The sequence below is a fragment of the Hypomesus nipponensis genome, chromosome 17 (assembly GCF_054491055.1).
Source record: "Hypomesus nipponensis isolate SF chromosome 17, ASM5449105v1, whole genome shotgun sequence".
NCBI classification, from domain to species: Eukaryota; Metazoa; Chordata; class Actinopteri; order Osmeriformes; family Osmeridae; genus Hypomesus; species Hypomesus nipponensis.
The window spans coordinates 16,201,993-16,220,867 of NC_140377.1; the positions used below are offsets into that span (position 1 = coordinate 16,201,993).

Genomic DNA, 18,875 nt, shown 5'->3' on the forward strand with positions numbered 1-18,875 from the left:
AAAAATACTGTAGGCTAACTATTTTGTTACTATGCAAGTATAGTGAGTATATGCTACTGTGCTTGTGTAATTACACAACTCTTCGCCATCAACACCTTCAGAAAAAAAAAGTTAGCAACGTCGATGTAGGCTAGCTAACATTAGGTCATTGCTTCATGTCATCTAGCCACTCTGTCAGACGGGATGGATGAGTTACTGTACGGTACTGTCGTCACGACTTGTTAAAACATCCATGGTGTGTATCCACCTCCGTTTTTTGTCCATTTGTGCTTCATCCATGGAGAAACACCGTCTTTTACAGCAAACAAGATAGCAATCAAAGGTCTAACAAACGTACACAAGCTTCGAACCGGAAAACGAAAACCGGCTTCCGGTTGAAACCCGCTATGAATCATGGGTAAATTCGCTAACCAGGAAAAAGGTGGATAGTTTAATAACGACAGTTCAATGGATAAAATGGACATACAGTGAACCTCAAAGTCCATTGACACCTCTTTCCTACCTAAATCTCACAATTTGAAAGTGCAGCTGTAAAACGATTGGTTTCGAAAAAGCTACATTTTTGATGTCACAAATATAGCACCACCTCTTTTGGCTCTGGTCTGTACCTTTGTCATGCCCCCAAATTTGCTGCGCGCTGCTCTTAATGTAGCTTAAAGAGGTAATGCATCTTGGCATGCAAGTGTTTGCAGGGGTTGCTGTGCTGCGCTGGCATGGTTACCGCCCCATGCCCGTGTTTGTGAGAGCTATGTATCGTACCTGGTCCAAGTCATAGCAGCAGGAGTCGACTCTCTGTCGGAGCACGTTCCACTTCTTGCCTCTGAACAGTCTCCAGAGAGAAGACAAGCCGTAGACCTTCATACAGTACAACCTGACACAGAGATACACAATATCATTCATTACAACCTCACAGATACACACCATCATCCAGTACAACTTGACACAGAGATACAAACGTTCATAGAGTAGTCTCTCACAGGTACACAAACACCTTCATATAGGGTTATTAGTTCTGCTGAAAGTGTAAGGGAGGATAGCTATCTTTAGACCTAGACATTCATAATTACTTGAACCCTGACTGAAACAGGCCAGGATCTTTCTGGAAAGGCTCTTTCTGGAGCATTTGCTATTATAATGGCGGATTTGCCAGGCGCACGCCAGGAGCAGTTCATTGCTGAGGAGACAGACGTTCTCGTCAGGGCCATAAAAGATAGAGAAGTGACATTGTATGGGAAGGGCAGAGCAGTTTTATCATTGCATTAAGTTGCCCACTAATGTTGCTCATTGGGGTGTGCTTGCCTTCGGCGAGCACAAACCATTGTTATCTCACATATATATTATTATTTATTTTTTATTTTTTTATTTTTGCCCCCCTAAAACTTTGTCAATATTTGGACTACATACACAATGCCTGTGTCAAAATGTTTGTCTTGGTCTCCATTGAGTTGCTTGTATTTGGATTTACGTTCCGTTGCACAGTTTAAGAGGTTACAATGTTTTTGTGGGGACAAAGTGCCTTTCGTCGACGAAGGGCAATCTATGCTAGCTACGTCACCACGTCAACACACGTTAGCAACGACGCATGGATACAACGTGATATAGACTTTCTAACTCGCAAATTGGAGCTTGGATTACGAGTGAAAAATACCACCCCCAAAAAATCACAACCATTTGGCTTTGTAGAGAAAGCGATTTCGAGTGGAACTGCAATCTCGCATTTTTGATTTAGGTCGTGACAGTCTTTGAAATTTGAGCAAGTGCAGGTCGCCCGTGAGACCCACTGTCTTTTAGGCGGCAGCCATGCTAGAAAGCGTCATAGTAGTATTTTTTTGTAGCTAGCTATTTTTATAGTTCAATTTTACACGAAAAACTGAAAGAGGGAAATGTTATGACGATATGACTAATGTGAAAACAGCCAGGTGGTGAGATTTTAATATAGATTGCTGTAAAAACTTTGATTTGTTTGCTACGTGAGAGCCTGTCAGCCTCCATTGACGATTGCGGCAGCAACAACAGTGTTGTCAACAGTGTTGTCACTCAGTCAACTGTTGATCTGCGTCTGGTGAGTGTTTTCTTAATTTTGTACCAGGGTCAATTCTACATCTAAATGGACAGCAGTGTTTTAAAGATATGGCGATTGCTAAGACAGCCAGCGGGTCAGCATAGTTTGGTATTTGTGTAAAACTTGGAATTTGAGTGAGACTGCGTCTTGTTTTGACGTTAGCCACAGAGTCACAGACTCGGCTTGCCCACTGGCAGTGTAGAAGGCTACAGTACTGTCTTCAATGCCACAGCTATAGCTAAACTTTATTATGTCTTATTACACGGCTGTCCTTAATACTGTTAATACTTAATACTTTCTACTATTTGACCGTTGCTATGCATATTTGACCACTGTCAAGGGAAGTGGCCTTTTTGCCTCAGATTCACGTCTTTCGTAGCACTCCGCAAGTAGTCCGGTAACTTTTCAACCCCAGCGTATTTGAAGCCTAAATAATGCTCAGTCTATGAAGAAGTTCAACGTCTTTGGCAAACTATTTCTCTGCTGATCAACAATACGAATGGTAACAAATACATTGTATAAAGTCACACTGTGTTAAGTAATTTTTGTTGGCAAGTAGCCGTGTAATAAGCGGGATAATGTATACAACGCCGGTCATTATTAGTGAAATAAGTCCCTTCAGCTTCGCGTCGCATTATCCCTTACAATAGAAACATTCTAATTTTCTGCACTTTCAAACAATCAGTGGTGTGGATAGCAACGGCATCTAGCTTGCCTCTAGCAAACTGCTTTTGAATTAGCCATGTCCCCCTAAAATTAATAGACCAAATCAGAATGTTTGAAAACAAAGGTTGCCAAGACACTTCCGGATGGATAACTGTCATCCTGTCAACAGCAGTTAGTATGGTAGCATAGCATAGTAGCCTAGTTCATAGTAGTTCATTTAAAAGATTAGGTCGAAAAGATTAACGTCATGCCGAAATCTTGTTGTGTTTGGGGTTGTAATGTCAAATGTACACAGGGATGGAAAGGATAAGGCTTTTTCCGTTTTGCCACGGTTAAATCGCAATCGACCCAACGGAACCTGTGGATAACGTTAGCACAGATCCAGCGATAATAGCTGGTCTACGTTTAACGGGCGGTCTCGCTGCAACTAACGGTACCAATGGACAGGCGGGCAACCAACCATCTCAACTATGTAAGTATGCATGAATAACAATAGATACCTGGTATAAAAATTATTTGGGATTTAAAGTAACTAGATGGCATGACGTTTTTAAAGAAAGAATAAGTTAATGTTAGCATTAGGATTAGCTTTGGCTATCACATGCCAGGCAAGTACGAACCTTCGTCCACCATCTAAGATGGCTTACACACCATGAGACTACCTTGCTATAATTTACATGCTAGTGACTAGGGCTGTCCCCGACAAAAATTTTCTTTGGTCGACCAAAACTCGACTAGCACTTCTGAAAATCGACTAATGGAAATTTGAAACTTTTTTTTTTCTATAAATGTCACAATGTTTTTCATCAAACCATTTTGTGTGATGTTTTATCTCACTGTTTTAATAGATAATATGAAATAAAAACATACGTAAGAAGGGAGATTGACAACTCGACAAACATAAATGTACAAACATTTTCCCGATCTGACTCAATGTAGCTGCTGGATATTCCAGATTCAGCCACTATAAAATAAGCTATTACTAATAATAAGCCTCATGTCACCAGTCCTGTTGTTACCGAATGCCGGTATAATACAAAATGCCTGATTGGTTATAATTTATTATCTATTACAATGTACTACAAATAAAAAATATTGTTTGTTTAACATGCAAATCAGCGCGCTATTCACTGCCTGAAAAAGTGCAGCATGCAAACTTCCGCAGAAGCCGAGTTTGGAACGGTGCAACAGAGAAAGATTGTGTTGTCTTGGCCGGAGAAGATAATGTCATTCAATTTGGATGTGATTCTTATAATAGGCATATTCATTTTTCAACCCAGCGCGTGTTAGCATGAGCGAAGTAGGCCAACTTATGGTTTTCAGGTGGTAAACTACATCATATTCAACGTCGAACTATGAAAAATAAACCGTTGTTGGCAGAGTTTGCATTCAACATTTTTTGAGTCACCTGGTACTTTGTAAATGTAAGTGAAATGCTGCCATACCACAGATTTCTTTGCCATTTTGCCTAATAACACACAAAGTAGGCTATGGCAGAGTTTGTCGTTCGGCAGACAATTGTGCTTGTGCCATGTCCAAAAATTAACAAAACAGCACAGATTAATGAAAGGGAAAACAATAACACCTTTTCTTTAAAATATATATTTTTTGAGTTGCTATTTGTCTTAAATAATATAATCTACAAGTTCTGTTGAGCATTTTTTTTTATTCATCAATGGTGACACAAGCGGAAATCAGATCTCACGGCTTTTGGCCGTTATAATCACAAAATTCTGCCACAAACTGCCACGAAAACGTAGAGCTACCTGACTCCTACAAATACATACCATACAGTGTAAATCAAAATGTTCTGCTTTTTATGTGCTTGTTTAGTTGTATAAAAACAACCTCAAATCAGCAACATGAGCAATATTAGCGGCAAGACTGAAATGATTGCTAGGCAAAGCCTGATATGATAAGAGTTTGATCTACTATAAAATCAATCAGATGGTCGGAGACTCACGCAGCCCCGTTGAGGGGGGAATTACAGCGCTATTGTCAAAGTTAGCAACCCATTTTTAAACCTGAATAATGCTTGCAAATGTTACAAATGAAGGTGCATTGTTATTACCAAATATTTCCTGGTTTTATTAAATAAACGTTTTGAGTAAAACATTTGTGAAGTCGCCTCAAACTGGTTGGAGACTAAGGTCGTTCCACTAAATACATTTAGTGTATTTTGTGAAACCCTACTCTATAACTTATACAAGTTATTAATTGCATGCATGATAAAAGTGTTTTTCTGTGGCTGCAGATTTACATTTTCTCACTCTCTACATTGTCACTTTGAGTCAACTCTGTAACCGTGGGCTCAAGTTTTTGTGGTCAATATTACATGTAGTTGCAATTGTCCTTATTGTTGTGTGGACTGTTTACATCAAGACCATTGATGGAGATTCTTTCTGTCACAGACATTCACTTGCATGTACAAAACCTACGGCGGTGGAGAAAACAATCTGATCTCGGTAATCATGAGTTTGTAATTACGATGGTGTATTCTGTATTTTTATAACAAAGTTTTAACATTAGAGAGAACAAGTTTTGCAGAGTAAACCTGTAATAAAAAGAGACACTCTTACATAGCTTCAGTGTTCCTATTCATACATGGGAGACTCTGACAGAACGCCATCTCTGTAGCACTCCATCCAGTCACGAACCCGGGGTCCTGAAGTCTCAACTTTTACGATACTCAAACGATGTAATGTTAATATATCCTCTCTGATCTTACGAGTCTGACTAGCTGTTGTGACCTCTCAGGTGGGCTTTGGCTACGATGGAGAGCTGGAGAGATGGTTGTTCTGCTAGGTTCTTCTGTCTCTGCACAGGAACTGCAGCTCTTTTGCAGTGGCCAATTAAGTAGCTTACCTCACTGACCAGTTCTGATATTACGTGCATCATGTGACATTCTCTATGCAAAATATAATAATATCAATTTAATTTTTAAGTGAGAAATTCGAATATCATTGCTGATCTCAGTTCACAGCCCCAAGACCTACCCCCTTTTTTATTCATTGTTTTTTGATTTGTCATACATTTTGACATATTCATTGTTGAACTTTAGAAATATTTGTATTTTTGTGGATTATCTCATTAGACATAATGCTTAATTGTGTTAATTTCTCTTTTCTTGCAGTGAATGGTGCTGTCAGAATCCCATGTCAGGCTTTGCCAGACCTGTTCCCATCACCCGTCGCTCACAAGAAGTTAGTAATAATCTAGATGTCCAGCCCCAATCTGATCTTAAATACAAAAAAACTAAAGAAATAATAATTGATTTTAGAAAAAACTCCTCTCACTCTCCTGTCAATGTGGAAAATACCACCATTGAAATTGTACCTGAATATAAGTACCTAGGTACAATTATTGACAACAAGCTGACATGGAACACCAACTAGTGCTGTCAGTTTAACGCGTTATTAACAGCGTTAACGCAAACCCAAATTAACGGCGTCAATTTTTTTATCGCGCGATTAACACTCTTTTTGGCCAAGCAAACTTTGTCGTTTTTGTCACATGCTGTTGCAACAACTACCGACAGTAGAAAAACTACAACACCACACTGGATATAGCTAGACCGGAAACAAAACAACAGGTACGCCACACACACTTGTTTGCCTTGTGAGCCGGCTAAAGAGTAGTAGCAGAGCCCATTTACGGATATTAGACATTCTCTGGTAGTAGGTTAATGTTACGTTTTGAGTGGATGGCGAGTGCGAGACGCCGAAATGGATGCCAATAAGATTCGGAATGGTTTACTTTAAAAAGTTGCCAAATGGTTCCATTGACAAGACCAAAGTGATCTGTGTGTTTTGTCGTTGTAAACTGAGCTATCATCGCAGCACGTCCAGTCTGAAATACAACTTGATGGCCAAGCACACAGCTGATGCGAATTCTCCGCCCCCTCGTCAAAGCCAGGCAATTGCAATGTTGTTTAAAAAAAAAAAAAAATTTGCACCAAGCAATCCAAACCACTTTTCCATATTGATAAGGGCATTAAAGAGAATTTGAAAAAAGAATGGGACCAAAAGAAATCAAGGGACATTTGGAATAGATTTCACTTAGAACATGTGCGATTATTTGTGATTAATTGCGAGTTAACTATGACATTAATGCGATTAATCCCGATTTAATATTTTAATCGTTTGACAGCACTAGTTTTAACGTGTTTTAACGTGAATAGTACAATGCTGAGATTGTTCTACAAACGTTTTGTAGAGCGTTAAACTTTTTGTATTCAGAGCTGGGGCGGAGCACTGTCTTTACAAAACAAATTGGACAGAGTTGTTAAAGTCGGCCGCAAGATCACTGGTGAAACCATGAACAGTATTTCATTTCTGACTTAAGGCCCATTTATACTTCCTTGACTTCGTTACGGACAGACGCACGCACGGAGTCGGACGGATTTATACTACTCCGACGGCTCTGCGTGCTTAAAGCAATTCACCGCCAGAACAGTAGATAGTGCTGCACTGCGATGCTAGCTAGGTTATCAAAAAGTCGGAGCAAATTTACAAATTAGCCGTTTCATCAATAAAATAAGCACATTTTCAGCAACTACACTGCCCATTTCTCGTCACATTTTAATTCAGATGCTGATTTATATTAACTGTTTAGCTGGAATATGAATAGTAAAAACTTACAACAATGGCGGTCAAAGGATTCTGTTCTCTTGTTGGTCACGGCAAGCCCGCCCCTGACGCAAGCGGTTCTTAATACGGACCAATCACAGCCAAGGGTTATCCGTAAAATGACGTACGTACGGACGAATAGTCAGGAAAATCAGGAGGTGCACGCAGAGCTCTCCGAGGGGTTTGGAGAGGGCACGGAGAGGGAGTTTCTTGACAGAGAGGGCGTTCTCTGTAGGCGTGTCCGTAAAAACGCAGAAGTATAAATTGGCCTTGATAAATACACTGCGAATCTGGCTCAAAAGATTGTTTCAGATTCACAGGGGGTGACCCTGTGGTCTGAGTATGGACTCTTACCTTTAGGACGCAGGTACATAATGCCACGGATGAGGACCAAGGGAGGCATCACATCTTTGGTCCCAAGAAGCATTCAGCTGCTCAATCAAATCAGATAATGTTGTATCCCTTTTTAAATCCTTTTTATCTTTTCTGGCACTATGCACTTTATAGTGTACTGGACCTACCGATTGGTAGGACCATAACTGGACCAGTTATTTTTTAAGTTATTTCTGTGATGCCTTCAGTTGTATTTTGTTTCATTTTATTCTAGCATTTTTTTGTCTTGCTGTGCTTTTTAATAATAATGTTATGTCCATTGTACTGTCCTGTCTGCAGTGTTGAATGTATCCGTTTTCAAGCATTTTCTTAATACTGTTTACATACACATTGTTATATTAGATAAAACATTTGCAGAGAGCATGAATTTTTGGTGGGTAATTTATTTCACCTTTATTTAGCCAGGTAGGCTAGTTGAGAACAAGTTCTCATTTACAACTGCGACCTGGCCAATATACAACATAGCAATAAGACACATACAACAGAGTTCACGGACACATGGAATAAACAAACATAATAAGCACAGTAATTACAAATAAATCAGTTTAACACTGAGGATAAAAGTGCAGGTAGAAATACTGGAGTGCAAAGGAGCAAGATTAAATAAATAAATCAATACACTATTGGGATGAGGTAGATGGATGGGCTGTTTATGTACAAGTGCAGTGATCTGTGAACTGCTCTGACAGCTGGTGCTTAAAGCTGGAAAGGGAGATGAAAGTCTCCAGCTTCAGAGATTTTTGTAATGCGTTCCAGTCATTGGCAGCAGAGAACTGGAAAGAAAGTCGACCAAATGAGGAATTGGCTTTGGGGGTAACCAGTGAGATGTACCTGCTAGAGCGCGTGCTACGGGTGGGTACTACTATGGTGACCAATGAGCTAAGGTAATACAGGGTTTTACCTAGCAGGAATTTGTAAATAACCTGTAGCCAGTGGGTTTGGAGTCGGGTGTGAAGCGATGGCCAGCCAATGAGAGCGTACAGGTCTCAGTGGTGGGTGGTGTATGGGGCATTGGTAACAAAACGGATGGCACTGTGATAAATAGCATCCAATTTATTGAGTAGATTGTTGGCGGCTAATTTATATATAACATCGCCAAAATCGAGGATTGGTAAGATGGTCAATTTAACAAGGGTATGTTTGGCTGCATGTGTAAAGGATGCCTTGTTGCGATATAGAAAGCCGATTCTAGATTTAATTTTTGATTGCAGTACGTACTAATACTAATGTATGTAATGTAATGTAATATAATAACTCATTGAGTTGGAATCATTTGCTGACAGCTTGGTCCCCCCCAGTTCAAAAATTCCATCTGCACCCCTGGGGCTGAGCACCCATAAAGGTCTGGGGCCGGTTGCACAAAACACCTTAAGTTTTTTCCTTAAGTATGACACTTAAGGGTAAATTTCTTCTTAGCCAAGGGATTACCTTAAGGGGGTTGCACAGAATCCCTTAAATGATTTCCTTAGCTAAGGTGAAACGTTAAGGGGATTTACTACATTTAACAGCAGTAAAATGTGACCGTTTCCACGGGGACCACGTTGTTTGGTTGTATCGAGTGCATCACCTTTGTAGCTAGAGCTAGTTAGTAGCTAGCTTATAGACCTACGAAAAGAAGGCAAGAAAACCAAATTGGTCAGAGGAGGAAAATATTATGCTTCTACAGGAATACAAAAAAAAAAGCACATACTAAAACGTAAATTTGATCCACAAATAACTGCAAACAAAAAACAACGTTGTTTTTTGGAAACGTACGATTGTAGGACGAATTGCATCGAAATTGCATAAAAAATAAACCTCAATAAGTTTGGTGAAGCAGTCAATTCAAGAAATAAAAAATATATGCTAGAGCTATCTACAGTATAATAACTTGACTGTTATGTCCAAATAAGAGATAACCAATTTCAAGAGGGAGTCCAATATCTCAGTAATGGTTGGGAGGGGGGGGTAGATTTTTGGGGGAAAGTAGCAATTTATACCAAAATCATATGCTTATCTAGCCTGGCTGCCAGCCCCACTTAACCCAACTTAACTTGGGTCTGGAGAACCTCGGTTGGGGGAAAACTACGTTCGAACAGGAGGATTTGACCAATCAAATTGTCAGGGTGGGCTTTATTCGATGATGGACAGATAATCAACAGTAACGTAATCAACCACATCACCAAAGAGCGCTTGGATTGAATTTGTTTTCAACAAACAACATATTACGTTGCTCTGATCGGTTGGAGGTCTATCCAGTTGAGCGAAGAGGCATTTGTTTTTTGTTTGAGTTCGGTTGAAACACGCCCCATACTCACAGCCCAACAGAGGTTTCTCAGACTCATATTCTGACCAGAAAATTATGAGTATGACAACGTCAGGCTAATGCTTATCCTACATGTACTATAGAAACTATCAAAAAAATATTAAATGAAATCTTTTTTTTGTTGTGATTAGCATTGATGATTGCTGGGTAATATGTATGTTGTTGTCCAATGTCAAGTCTCTATTTGATCATGTGACGATAAAATACGCTATAGTTACACCAATTCGAAGGTCACGACAACGCAGTTCATTGAACACAGCACAACTGAACATGTAGCAATGCCTTTTAAGCATGAGAGTGGAAGCAGGAAAAGGCAAGAGAAAAAAGAACAAGATGAGAAGGTGGCAAATCTTCCAAAATTAGATTCTTTTTAAACTAGACCATCAACTAGTTGCCAGTCCACGAGGTCCGCAATGGACGACCCTCCCTCGGACAACCCACCCACGGACGACCCCGACACGGACGTCCCCCCTGCTAGCAGCAGTGCAGCAGTTCAGCTGGGATAAGTATCGCTGGATAGCAAATTATTATGTTAAGCTAGCCAATAGCCTAGCAGGGTGCTAGGGAGGATATTCCTAGGGGGGGGAGGGGAGCCAAATGTAACAAAATGTTTCCCCATCTATTCCAATGTAAAAAAAATGTTTTTTTGCGTTCACGAAGGGGTGGGGGCCGTCATAATATCTTGCACCTGGGCACGTCGTTACTACGTTACGCCACTGGTCGTATCTATGCGTCGTTGCTATCGTGTGCTGACATTGTGCACACCCAATTAATTCAAAATGTGTAGGTCGCACATGCGCAAGTGCTTGTAAAAAATGCTTGCACTGTCTCAAAAACTGGTCGCAAAAGTCTGGAGCCTTGCAATACATGTGTGTTTTGGAGGAGCTGTTGTTTTTTCAGACTCTTACGAAGTATGTTGCTTTTAAGTTGCTCTGTCAGATGCTTATTGTTTAATTTTGCCTCAGCTTTTCAACCTTGACCAGTAGTCTTCATGTATGCTCTGCGGGTGTGCACTTAAAACAATTATAAAGAGGTAATAAGAAATTTGACTCATATCTAAATTTTTTAGGCAAGCCTTTCACATTTTCTATTACTGTCAGGATTACTGATTTTTAAGCATTCATATGATATGTAAATTTCTGGAATTCTGCCTTATTTCAATAATTTTGTACAGAAGTAAATGCTAAATTAAATTTGTTTTTACTAGATTATTTTTCTTATTTTAAGTAATATTCACCTAATTTTTGATTCTTGAATTTCAAGAATCTTATCAAGCAAATTTGGGCTTGTTCCATTGGCAGATTTTAAAAACTTACTACAAGCAAAAAAACATCTTGGTTTTTTTTTTTTTTTTTTTGGAATGGCATTTTTTTTTGTGTATCTCATGAGGCATATTTATGGACCAATGCCCCGAAACCGAGTGCAGCTGGCCTTCAAGGTCATACCAGGCCTGAAAATGGTTAGTTTTCTATGTCAAAAAAGGACCTGTAATCCGAGTCCCCTATGACGAGGGACCAGCTGAGTAAGAATGCATAATGCATCTGTGACCAACAAGTATTGTACCAATGGCAGCCTATCATAAAATGTTAAATGTCCGGAGAATACTTTTAGTCTGATCCCGGGATCTTGCTCACGCGTTTGTTGGCGCTTGTGTCACCTTGAAGCGAAATAAACATTTTGCATCAAACTTTGCTGAGTTCCAGTGCTGTTCTTAACTTTGTTTTTCACTACACTATGATAACAACGCCAATGGGTTATCACAGTATGGGAAACTTGGGATATCTCATCCATTCAGTGAAGGGGAAAAAAATGAGAAAATGGTTCCTCACCCTCTCTTCTTTTTGTACTTTTAGAATATAGCAAGTAGGCCCTTTACAATAACATTATAAAGGACCATCAATATTTTTTATGTTGCATCCACAAATGTTCATCCAAACTGGTGAACTGGATCCCTGGAACTATCTGTCTGAGTACGAGACTGAGGAGTCTATTATCTGTACAGTACAGTACAGGACACAAATTTGTTAGAAAATAGGTTAATTAAAAAATTTATATCAACACACTGCTGTATTTTCCATTATTTACTGTCATCTCCTGGTAGGACACCAAATTGCCTTTAGCAACAGGCCCAACGAGAAGTGGGAGTGGGATAAAGAGAGAATAAATTCGGGAAACTAAATTAAGTGTAAGGAAGAGAGGAAGTGTAATGGAAGAATTCGAGTGGCACTGTGTAGATCCGAATAGTCAAGGGATGTGGTTTCAATACAACTTATTTAGACTATACAATTACATATGATTAAACAAAGCTTTGCTGATCAGTCATTACGAAGGGTGCACTAGTCACAAATCATTCGCAAGAGTGATCCAGACTATAAGGAAAGGTCTTCCTTATATGAACAGAGAACAGATGTTTATCATAACCATGTTTGGTCAGCACTGGTCAGTGACCTTTTAAGACAATAGAAACCCCCCAGGCCAGTGTCCCATGTTGATGTAGTTTCTAGTTTCTACAAACAGGATATCTGACTTGGCCATCTCCTTGGCCAAAAGGTCAGGTCAGGTCAGCTCTGCCCAACCCCCAGACCTAACTAAGACCCTCTGGATCTTAGTTAAGACCCTCTGGATCTTAGTTGGGCATCTTAAAACAACACCATAAATTCCTTAAGACAATCTGAGTGTCCCTTCTTCAGAGTAAACCACATCACAGAACCTCAGTTTCTGTCTATAACAAAGGAACTTACTTTTTACCGCTTAAAAGAAACATAGATATTGTAATTATGTCAAAAATTGCCATTACAGAAGAAAGTGGATTAAACTTGGTAGCACATTGAGGACACCCCCCCCCCCCCTCACCTTGCCCCGTAGACGTAAAAGCAGTAGATATGGAAGGTGAGCAGCGCCACCATGTCAGACAGCAGGGAGATGGCGAAGGTCAGGCCCAGGCAGGCAGACAGGCCCACGTACCACAGAATCATCTCAATGAATGGAGACATCAGGTGGATGTAGCCTGGGGTGTGTGTGTAGTATAAAAAGTACAATAAGGAAACATCATGGGTGTGTGCATTTGCCACTAGAAGAAGTCTATCTGTGTGTGTGTCTGTCTGTGTGTGTGTACACAAGTGTGTCCTCTTCCTTAATCCAAGGTAGATACTGTATGGCAAAAGGGTGTGTGTTTGTGCATAGTGTGTGTGTGTGTCAATCCTACTCACTGATCCACAGGTGGATGTGGTAGAGGAAGAAACGCCCCAGGACCTGGTCCAGAGCCCGGTTCATCTTCAGGCCAGCCGGCGCTCCCATCAGCCACTGCAGCAGCTGTTCCAGTTCTTCAGCTACGTGCTAAAGCGTGGGGGCGGAACATCACGTCAGTCACTGTCCTTCACAAAGTCCACTTTTAAACACCAATATGACTGGTACCAGAGGCAATAATAAAAGGCCATCGGACGGTATTTAAATGACAAAAGAAGCGCAGAAAGAGGGATAGAACACACATTCACACACGTAACAGACAAGAAACACTTTTAAGAAAACACAGTTGTTTCTCAAGCCATGGTTCTGTGGTGCACAATTATGTTCATAGCAAATCAGGACTTTAGAACTGGTGAGTACAGCACGACATGACAGTTAGATCACAAATGTACACAACCTTCAAGGTAAACCGGAGAGGTTCCAAGTTCATATTTAAGCATAACAGCAGTTGTTTTATCATCTTTGATACATACAGTATAGCCTTAATACTGTATTTTCCTTTCTAAGACCAACTAAGTTAACTCAAAGGGAACCCTTATTGTCAGAGAAAGTTTACAAAATATCTTACATCCAATTAGCAACATCCAGTGGTTATACATTAACAAGATGTGTCAGACATGTGCAGTGCCTTCAAATAATGTTTACATAGTGTCTGGACTACATATTTTGCTTGATGAGGGAGACATCTAGTCTGTCATGTGTTACAACAGGGCTGTCCTTCATGTCACTGGAGAGCTAACCTTCATCCGGTAGGTTTCTGATTCAACCTTTACATTGAACACCCCACAATTAAAAAAGTGGTTGAAAAAAGGGTACCAGAGGTCTAATTTATAAAGCTTGCGTACGCACAAAACGGGGCTTAGAATGTGCGTACGCCACTTTCCACGCAAAGGTTGTGATTTATAAAAAACTATCTTGACGGGAGAATGTGTGGTCCTCCACGCAAACTCTGACCCTCACGTAGACCTACGCACATTTTGGAAACAGTTGGAATTGGCAACGCAGATGACCGTAGTGTAGTCAGACTGCAGAAAGTAAATGTGGGAAGAACAATTCCTCGTAATGTCATATATACTCCTCTCTCCCCTCTCTTTCAAACCACCTCCCCCTTCCTCTTTTCTTCTCCATGTCCTTAACTCCTCTCTTACCTCAGGCACCTTTCCCTCTGCCTTCAAACAGCCCAGAGTTACCTCTCTACTCCAAAAACCCTCCCTTAACCCTTCCGTCCTTCAGCACTACAGACCGGTATCACTGTTACCCTTCTTTTAAAAAACAATTGAACGTGCTGTATCTAACCAACTGTCAAACCTTCTCTCTCAGAACAACCTGCTTGACCCCAACAAATCGGGCTTCAAGACTGGCCACTCCACAGAGACTGCCCTCCTGTCAGTCACCACTGCCCTCCAGTCTGCTAGAGCGGCTTCAAGGTCATCTGTCATCATTCTGCAGGACCTTTCTGCAGCGTTTGACACGGTTAACCACCAGATCTTGCTCTCAAGACTTTCTGAGATGGGCATCAATGGTACTGCACTCCAGTGGATCTCATCCTACCTGTCGGGAAGATCCTACCAGGTCACCTGGGGAGGTAAACTGTCAGGCTCTCGCCAGCTCTCAACTATTGTCCCACAGGGCTCCGTCCTTGTACCCCTCCTCTTCTCTCTGTACACCACCTCACTTGGACCAATCATCACCTCCCATGGCTTCTCCTACCATTGCTATGCTGACGACACGCAGATGTACCTGTCGTTCCCCCCGACCGATCCGGGGATCTCAGCTAGGATTGAGGCCTGCCTCACAGACATCGCAGCCTAGATGACCGAGCACCACCTCCAGCTGAACCTCGCCAAAACAGAACTTCTCTTCATCCCCGCTAAACCCTCCATCTCCCACGATCTCTCAATCACCCTGGGATCTGCGACGGTAACCCCTTCATCCTCTGCCAGGAACCTCGGGGTCACCATGGATGACGAGCTCTCCCTCACGGCTCACATTGCTGCAGTCTCCCGGTCATGTAGATTCACCCTCTACAACATCCGGAAGATCAGGAGATACCTGTCTGAGCACTCCACCCAGCTGCTAGTCCAAGCACTGGTCCTCTCCAAGTTGGACTACTGTAACTCGCTGCTCGCTGGTCTCCCAGCATGCGCAACCCGCCCTCTTCAGAGGATTCAGAACGCAGCGGCCCGCTTGGTCTAAAATCTACCCAGATGCTCCCATGTTACCCCGCTCCTCATCTCTCTCCACTGGCTACCCATCACGGCCCGTATCAGATTCAAAACCCTGGTATTGACCTTCCGAGCAGTGAATGGGACTACATCAAGTCTCTCCTGCAGCCTTACACCCACACCCGCCACCTACGGTCTTCTTCAGACAACCGCCTAGTGGTCCCACCGCTCAAGACCGCCCGGTCTCAACACAAGCTCTTCTCCTGTCTGGCCCTCCTCTCCTGTCTCCTGTCTGGTGGGGAGTTGATTCCAGTGGTGGAATCAACTCCCCACCTCCATCAGAGACACTGACTGTCTCTCCACCTTCAAGAAAAGGCTCAAGACGCACTTGTTCTGGGAGTACAACGGTACTTAGGAATGGTTTGCGAGACCCGATGTTAGTTTCCTCAAGGATCACAATGACTCTTGCTTAGAGACTTGTTGCTCTTGTGGTTAGTGGTAACTGAGTTAAATGTTTGTGCTTGCTGTGATATATTGTTTTTATTGTTGCTTGTTTTTCCACAGGTACACTTGCACTTATAGCGGTTCATGTTGTTTAATTGTAACTTTTTTAACTACATGCTCTTATGGTTCTTCCTTTTGGTACATATTTTGGATGTTCACAATATGTGCTTCATGTTTTGGCTACTCGCAATGTTTTGGGGCTATCTTGTTGTTATTATCAGTGACCTATGCACTTTGTAAAGCTCTCTCTTGGAAGTCGCTTTGGATAAAAGTGTCTGCTAAATGAATAAATGTAAATGTACACTTTACGTCCTTGTTATCAGTCCAGGCTTCAATAGACTACTGTTTAATAACAAAACGCTTTTGTTTTCAAATTGGACCTCGACTCGTGGTAAAACTGGCACATTTGACGCCACTCACATTTTTTTTTATTGGTGATCCACCGTCCACCAAATGGGGTTTTCGGGCCTCCGCCAATAGGCTAAAAGTGTCTGAGAAGTTGTCATGCGCCATGATTCACCGTAAAAAACAATCGCATGCCAGGGTCATTAATATACTGGATTAGCATTAATGAGGTGCTTGCATTGACCATTTATGGTTAAAACTGGGCACGTTTAGGGCGAAATAAAATGCAGATTCACGTACGCACACTTGTGGGTAGTCTGTGATTTATAAAGAGAACATTGCTTCCAGGTGTGCGTACGCACGGTTTTATAAATCAAATTTTATTTTGGCGTACGCCATTTTAGACTTTTGGGCGTACTAACACTTTCAGTAAGAATCCCACGCACTACGCTTTATAAATGAGACCCCTGGTTAGTTACAACTAGAGTTAGAGAGTAAAACTACAGGATGGTACATTGCTCTCAAAAATAGGGTTGGAGAGTATTTAAGAAAGTTCTAAATACATGGAGAAAAAAAAATGTATGACGTTTTTTTTTTCATATGAAATTGGTGTTTTATGCTTCATTGGACAGTTTGAGATATACTCAACTATACTCACATCTGCAGCTGGCACCAGCGCATTGGCCAGTTGGCCGATTCGGTTTTCTCTGTAGAGCCAGGACACGAGCAGCAGGCCCAGGGCAACGTCCACCAGGAACGACACAAACGTGTTGGCTTTCCTAGAGAAGAGTGAGTTGGAAGTGTGTGTGTGAGAAAGTGGATATGAATATGAATATAGTAAGTGTGTTTGTCAGTGTGAGAAAGCAAGTGTGTCCATGCAGGTGAGTTGGAGAGACACAGAACAAGAGAGGGACCTATAGGGAATGTGAGGGTATGTATGAGAGTGTGTTTGATACAGTTGGAAAACATACAAGAGCAATCCAGGCTCAGTTTGTTTACACCTGCTACAGTAACATGCAATGCATGATAACACATTCTCCCTTCCCTGGCCCTCTACACACAAACAGACCTCATGAAGTCTGCGTGCATGTCGGCTCTCTTTGTGGAGCTGAGCTTCTGCAGGTGCTCGGTCCTGTAGCTTAGCTGGACGCAGGTGGACAGCTTACTGGAGACGAAGCTCACCGGACGGGTGTTCAGGAGCCTGTAGAAACATGTTGGTTTAGAGCCGATGTGTGTTTTCATGGGGTAGGAAAATAATAACTTTGGTTATACAGTACAGCCCGGCTGATTTATCTGGGGGACAATATTATTGGCCGATTGTAGGCATTTTCCTATTAGTATCGGCTTTTATAATGGGCGATATGATTTTAAATAATTATAATTGTATTGTTTATTATGCCTTCACAATACAAACAAACGAGGTACATAATCAAGGCTCATAATGGTCGATAAATGAATATACAAATATTAAAAAACAGACAAAACACCCTTCAATCATGTTATTGTTTAGGTGGCTTTAAAAAGGACTGTATTATGCCAGACTAGGTCGTCCTTCGCAACAGTTATGAGTGTTGGCAATCTACTTCGTCCCTGTTGGCAACACTCATGTTTACATTTACATTTAGTCATTTAGCAGACGCTCTTATCCAGAGCGACTTACAGTAAGTACAGGGACATTCCCCCCGAGGCAAGTATGGTGAAATGCCTTGCCCAAGGACACAATGTCATTTTGCACGGCAGGGAATCGATCCGGCAACCTTCTGATTACTAGCCCGACTCCCTCACCGCTCAGCCATCTGACTCCCCATGTTTATAATGTTTATAATGCCAATAACTCTACAACTAGCTGATCCAGCCAGTTGGGCAGAGTGTTAGGGAAATCTGTTTGTTTTGTTACGTGTTTCTGTATTTTTTATAGATATCGGACGATATATTGGAATATCAGGTTTTTAAATCACCAAATATTTGTATTGCTATTAGCCTTAAAAATCCTTTGGTCGGGCTCTATTAGTAACAATGGCAGTCACAAAAGTTGGAAACTTACAAACTTACAATAGAGAATTGAGAAAGTAGGCAACAATGGCAGGTTCTTGCCTTAGCGTATTTATGTGTATGTCCTTAATAACTATAAAGGACATACAGTGCCTTGCTAAAGTATTGGCCCCCCTTGAACTTTTTGACCTTTTGCCACATTTCAGGCTACAAACATAAAGATAAATAAATAAATAAATAAATTGTTGAAAAAATCAACAAGTGGGACACAATCATGAAGTGGGACGACATTTATTGGATATTATAACTTTTTTAACAAATCAAAAACTGAAAAATTGGGCGTGCAAAAGTATTTGGCCCCCTTAACTTAATACTTTGTAGCGCCACCTTTTGCTGCGATTACAGCTGTAAGTCGCTTGGGGTATGTCTCTATCTGTTGTGCACATCGAGAGACTGAAATTTTTGGCCATTCCTCCTTGCAAAACAGCTCAAGCTCAGTGAGGTTGGATGGAGAGCGTTTGTGAACAGCAGTTTACAGTTCTTTCCACAGATTCTCGATTGGATTCAGG

The 18,875-nt window shown here is 41.3% G+C and overlaps 1 protein-coding gene and 1 long non-coding RNA gene across 6 annotated transcripts in view; one reads left to right on the forward strand and one right to left on the reverse strand.

Annotated features, from left to right (window-relative positions):
- pigq (phosphatidylinositol glycan anchor biosynthesis, class Q) overlaps positions 1–18,875 on the reverse strand; it is a 91,658-nt gene that overhangs the window by 20,179 nt on the left and 52,604 nt on the right. For all 3 annotated transcript variants that reach the window (XM_084677050.1, XM_084677049.1, XM_084677051.1), the window contains exons 6-10: positions 17,384–17,515; positions 16,973–17,093; positions 13,264–13,390; positions 12,908–13,061; positions 760–871 (exon numbers count right to left, since the gene is read on the reverse strand). In XM_084677050.1, coding sequence (XP_084533176.1) covers positions 760–871; positions 12,908–13,061; positions 13,264–13,390; positions 16,973–17,093; positions 17,384–17,515 — 646 coding nt within the window. The remainder of the gene's footprint in view (positions 1–759; positions 872–12,907; positions 13,062–13,263; positions 13,391–16,972; positions 17,094–17,383; positions 17,516–18,875) is intronic.
- Positions 1,188–8,116, forward strand: LOC146253710 (uncharacterized). 3 transcript variants are annotated; one of them, XR_014731700.1, is made up of 4 exons: positions 1,188–2,062; positions 3,024–3,200; positions 5,140–5,193; positions 5,862–8,116. It is a non-coding gene; the product is annotated as an uncharacterized LOC146253710 (long non-coding RNA). The 3 variants fall into 3 exon arrangements; XR_014731701.1 differs by lacking the exon at positions 3,024–3,200 and having other exon boundaries at positions 1,190–2,062; XR_014731699.1 differs by lacking the exon at positions 1,188–2,062 and having other exon boundaries at positions 2,075–3,200.